This window comes from Aspergillus glaucus (assembly GCF_001890805.1).
Source record: "Aspergillus glaucus CBS 516.65 unplaced genomic scaffold ASPGLscaffold_3, whole genome shotgun sequence".
In the NCBI taxonomy this organism is placed as follows: domain Eukaryota; kingdom Fungi; phylum Ascomycota; class Eurotiomycetes; order Eurotiales; family Aspergillaceae; genus Aspergillus; species Aspergillus glaucus.
This window is the reverse complement of record NW_019170455.1, coordinates 1,341,775-1,346,238: the sequence shown is the minus strand read 5'-3', so window position 1 is coordinate 1,346,238 and position 4,464 is coordinate 1,341,775. Positions and strand designations below refer to the sequence as shown.

Here is a 4,464-nt window from a genome sequence, read left to right as displayed (position 1 = left end):
AAAAAAAAAAGGGTGTGAGATAAGATATCATTATCCATGTACGAAGTACGAAGTACAATAAACAGACTGCCGAGGTCACCAGTAGTGGCATGAACTTCAGGTCAGCCTCCAAAGCAGCACTATTCCTAGTTTACCAGGGTCATATTCCTTGTTCTTCAGCTCTTATCATTCTGAGTGCTACTATTGATGGTGCATTGTTGAATCTACCCCGACAGACACCACTAGTGATTACATCATTGGCCAGGTGATAACTAATGTCTTATCACGCCCCACCATAGAAGCCATACACTTGTAACTGTACTTCAGTCCAGAGTGTGATTTTGAAGTCTGCTTCTATCTTCTTGTTTGGGAAGCAAAGACACTTCATAATTTTCAAAACCTCTGATCAAAACGGAGTGATTTAGTGATCTACAAGGAAGCCTGGCATTCTCGCTGAACGCCAACAGCGGCGTTGTCCCCTCCTGCCATACCACAACTAGGACCAAGATTATCGGCAAAGGAAGAAATACAGGACAATATGCAGTACACTCCGTTCGCTTCAGATATAGAGTTGCCTTTCTATACCGCTCTGGCATCTTCAAAGATTAACAATGACCGCCTCGATGATTCGGCTCGGAAGGTCCAGGGTCTTTACGAAATTCGCCCTTCAGATCTCCCTAATGTCTCTTCCCGTATGCAGATCCATGGGAATGCGCTCTCAAGTGACGAGTGAGTTTGCTTTACCGTTTGCAAGTGGTAATATTTACGGGGCGACTTTGGCTCATAAAAAATGGCAATAGGGTTCCGACAGGTTACTATAGGGCTGAAGGGTTAATCAAGAACGTTAATACCATCGAGCAATACCGAAATATAGACAAAACGCATATACTTCAACAAGCTGGGAAGACTGTGAGCTGACCAGACAAGCAACACCATTGACAAGAAGTAGCTAATGATAATTCTGTATATCGACAGATATGGGATGCTATCAATGACGGTTCCGTCTATTCCTGCCCGTCACTGCTCTCCTCGTTTATGGTTCTCTCTTTTGCAGATCTCAAGAAGTACAAATTTCACTACTGGTTTGCGTTTCCAGCAATACATTCAGAACCTGCTTGGGTACCTTCTGACACATCCGATGATTCTGTCGGCTTAAATCAGAATGAGGGCAATACCAAGCCATCAAGTACGAGGGGCCTCTCTTCCATTGAGAGTTCGGCACTTGTGGATGCAGTCCAATCCTGGAGTGGTGGTGTAGACGCTCGCCAAAGAGGCTTCTTCCTAGCCCGAAAGATTCGGAAGATTGCTAGCAAAGCAGATCTGCCTGTTAATTCGGTGGACGTCCTCGAGTTTCATTGGGAAATAGGGCCTCTTTCGAGCTATGAGAACGGTTTCTTTAGCAAAGTAAGATTCGAAGACTCTTACATCTGCTTTGCGGACCCTTCCAATTATGACAGTGCACCTGGGTGGATGTTAAGGAACCTTCTGGTACTCGTGAAACAACGCTGGGGTCTTGATAAAGTCCAGATTCTTAGATATCGCGATTCACATCTAAATCCCGATCAAGGCCGCAGCACTATATTAGTCTTGAGGTCGAAACATTCGACGTCACCCAAAGACATTGAGTCACAGCATCCACATCCCTCCATGCCAAAGGTCACTGGCTGGGAACGCAATGCTGTTGGCAAGTTGACAGGAAAGGTAGTTGACCTGACAGAATATCTGGATCCAAAGAGGTAAATTGCTCTGGTACGGCGTTGATAAGATTATTCAAGTTACTTATAATTTTACTATCAGATTGGCGGATCAGTCTGTTGACCTTAACCTCAAACTTATGAAATGGCGGATCAGCCCTAACTTGGACCTCGAGAAGATAAAACGCACCAAATGCCTTCTGCTTGGTGCAGGTACTCTTGGAAGTTACGTTGCCCGGAATTTAATGGTAAGGCCTTGAATGAGGACGAATGAAATCCAAAAGTGGAAATGCAGACTAAGCATGGATTACAGGGCTGGGGTGTCACTAAAATCACTTTTGTGGATAGTGGATCTGTATCCTTCTCCAATCCTGTGAGACAGCCACTCTTTAATTTTAGAGACTGTTTGGAAGGCGGTGCGAAAAAGGCACATCGTGCCTCGCAGGCTCTGTCGGAAATCTACCCTGGAGTCGACTCTACTGGACATGTTCTAGCCGTTCCGATGGTAGGTCATCCAATCATGGATAACGAAAAAGCTCGGGCGGAATTCGAAGCTTTGGAAAACTTGATAGATGAGCATGATGCCATATTCCTGCTCATGGACACACGAGAGTCACGCTGGTTACCAACCGTGATGGGGAAAGCTGCGGGCAAAATTGTGATGAATGCAGCACTTGGCTTCGATTCATTCGTAGTCATGCGTCATGGAACAGCCAATTATTCTGACCTGACGTCAGAACTTGGTTGCTATTTTTGCAATGACGTTGTTGCGCCAATGAACGTGAGTTAGATATTCTGAACCAATGTATTCAAACAAGTACTGACTATCTCGCAGTCCGTCAAGGATCAGACGCTCGACCAGCAATGCACTGTCACCCGCCCTGGTGTGGCCGCGATAGCATCAGCTCTTTTGGTTGAATTGCTTGTGTCACTCCTTCAACACCCGCAGGGTTCTGCGGCACCAGCTTCAACATCTAGCAAAGAAGATCGAGGAGACCACCCGCTTGGGCTTGTGCCACACCAGATCAGAGGATTCCTTTCAACTTTCGAGAACATCTCAATCGTAGGCAGGAGCTATAAATGCTGCAGTGCCTGCTCTGGTAATATAGTCAATGCCTATAAGGAAGAGGGGTGGGAGTTTGTCCAAAAAGCTCTGAATGAGACTGGGTACGTGGAGGAATTGAGCGGCCTGAGAGAGGTGAGTCTATTATGCTACGCGCCTACAATCACAGACACTGACTCGCTGTAAAAGGTTCAATTGACAGCGGAAGCGGCTGTAGATGATGTCGAATGGGATGAAGGTTCTGAGAACGAAGAAGCAGAGATACTATAGGATTGAATTATGCTTTTAGACACAAGCAGCTAGTGGAGGAGTACTGCGCGGTCCTTATGGCGTTCTGCCCAATGCATGCACATTGATTCCCCAAGATTTAGCTTCTCCGTTCGAGACCGATGAAGTATGCTTCCTTTGATTCCTACAGACGTTATCAGCGGACGCCGATGGTACTCTCATGCACAGCGCATACGTTACGCGATGATTCTGGCTTTAGTCTATGGACTCTTCGGAACAGTTCTCTGAGCTGCTTTTCGAGTTCCTTATCTTCGGCTCCTTGGTAGAATTTGCAGACAAAATTCCCACCAGTCTTGAGGACGTTGTAACCGAACTGTAATGCAGCATTACATAGGTCCTAACCGCAAATTTGATTATCAGTGTTGAATAGAGGTTCGCAGAATTCTTTGTGAAAAGCACATACCATGCTCCCAGCATGATCTTTGAAGTTTACGCCGCTGGTATTCATCATCCTGTGGTAGGGCTCACTTAGACTCCTTTTCCAAAACCCACTTATTTGGGGCCAGGGTGCAGACATATCGCTTAGAACCACATCTACTGTCCTGAGCTCTGAATCACTCTCTTGATTCGCTCCTGAATTCCCTGTTTTGATATCCAAAGCATGTTGTGACAAGTCTTCGGAGCCTCTGTCAGGCATTATGTACCCGTCTTCATAAGGTCTGCCTCTCCTTGGATCGCGCAAAAAGTCTTGGACATATTTCTGTACTTCTGCTGACAGAAAGTTGCCTTGTATCGTAGATACACCTTTGGGCGGTTGTGCTGGTATTATGTCGACACCGAGGACTCGGCCGTTCGGTTTGGTGCGATCGACTGCTACCTTTGTACAAATAATTTTGTTAGATAATTGTGTCCAGGAATAGGCAACGGGATTAGAACACACCTGCGACCAAGAACCAGGAGCATAACCCTAGAATTACAAAATCAGTGTGAAATTGTATTAAATGGCAGTTCTTTAGAATAACGTCCTACCAAATCAACTACGGTCTGGCCGCTTCTGAAAATACGGTACTTCTCATCGATCTTGGAGCCGAACAAAAGTGTCAGTATAGGCACATGTATGGTGGAAGAGCATGTTCAGGTGTTACCTGTAATAATTTAAAAGCTGCCCGACTCTTCAATCCTTGCACTGTCGCTTCCCGCGTATAGCGATCCTTTTGTTGACGCGCCTGCCATCGTTTGGATGAAGAATATCTTTTTATTGTAAAGGTGTGGCATGTAGTAATGCAAAACGCACGTAGATCCGGCACCAATGGTGACAAGGTTAATACCAGTGACGGCATAGTGCTGATAATACTGAATTATCTCAGAAATAGACTACCTCTGCAAATTTGATTCCAATACCGTTTGTTATTGTCTGGTAAAATCGTAATTCTGCCGGCAAAATTATGACGGTCTAGTGCGTTTTTTTTTTTTTTTTTTTTTTTTTTTTTTTTTTTTTTT

The 4,464-nt window shown here is 45.2% G+C and overlaps 2 protein-coding genes across 2 annotated transcripts in view; one reads left to right on the top strand and one right to left on the bottom strand.

The window, feature by feature from the left end:
• The first annotated feature begins 216 nt into the window (after positions 1-216).
• Positions 217-3,304, top strand: ASPGLDRAFT_164777 (putative autophagy ubiquitin-activating enzyme ApgG). The gene is made up of 7 exons (XM_022542583.1): positions 217-708; positions 780-888; positions 955-1,715; positions 1,777-1,921; positions 1,987-2,454; positions 2,509-2,871; positions 2,926-3,304. The coding sequence occupies exons 1-7, from the start codon at positions 518-520 to the stop codon at positions 3,004-3,006; spliced, it is 2,118 nt and encodes a 705-aa protein (XP_022404714.1). The 5' UTR covers positions 217-517; the 3' UTR covers positions 3,007-3,304.
• The window catches only part of ASPGLDRAFT_64074 (uncharacterized protein), a gene marked incomplete at both ends in the record, with an annotated part of 3,188 nt that continues 1,827 nt past the window's right edge, over positions 3,104-4,464 (bottom strand). Inside the window, 6 exons of the mRNA XM_022548736.1 lie at positions 3,104-3,148; positions 3,200-3,361; positions 3,428-3,841; positions 3,905-3,931; positions 3,994-4,044; positions 4,110-4,215. Of these exons, the coding sequence (XP_022404713.1) occupies positions 3,104-3,148; positions 3,200-3,361; positions 3,428-3,841; positions 3,905-3,931; positions 3,994-4,044; positions 4,110-4,215 (805 nt within the window). The remainder of the gene's footprint in view (positions 3,149-3,199; positions 3,362-3,427; positions 3,842-3,904; positions 3,932-3,993; positions 4,045-4,109; positions 4,216-4,464) is intronic.

Excerpts from the sequence above, each read along its gene's own strand:
- ASPGLDRAFT_164777 (XM_022542583.1), top strand. The coding sequence starts at position 518 with ATGCAGTACACTCCGTTCGCTTCAGATATAGAGTTGCCTTTCTATACC. Across the intron at positions 709-779 it reads AATGCGCTCTCAAGTGACGA|GGTTCCGACAGGTTACTATA; the intron begins GTGAGTTTGCTT and ends AAATGGCAATAG. Across the intron at positions 2,455-2,508 it reads ACGTTGTTGCGCCAATGAAC|TCCGTCAAGGATCAGACGCT; the intron begins GTGAGTTAGATA and ends ACTATCTCGCAG.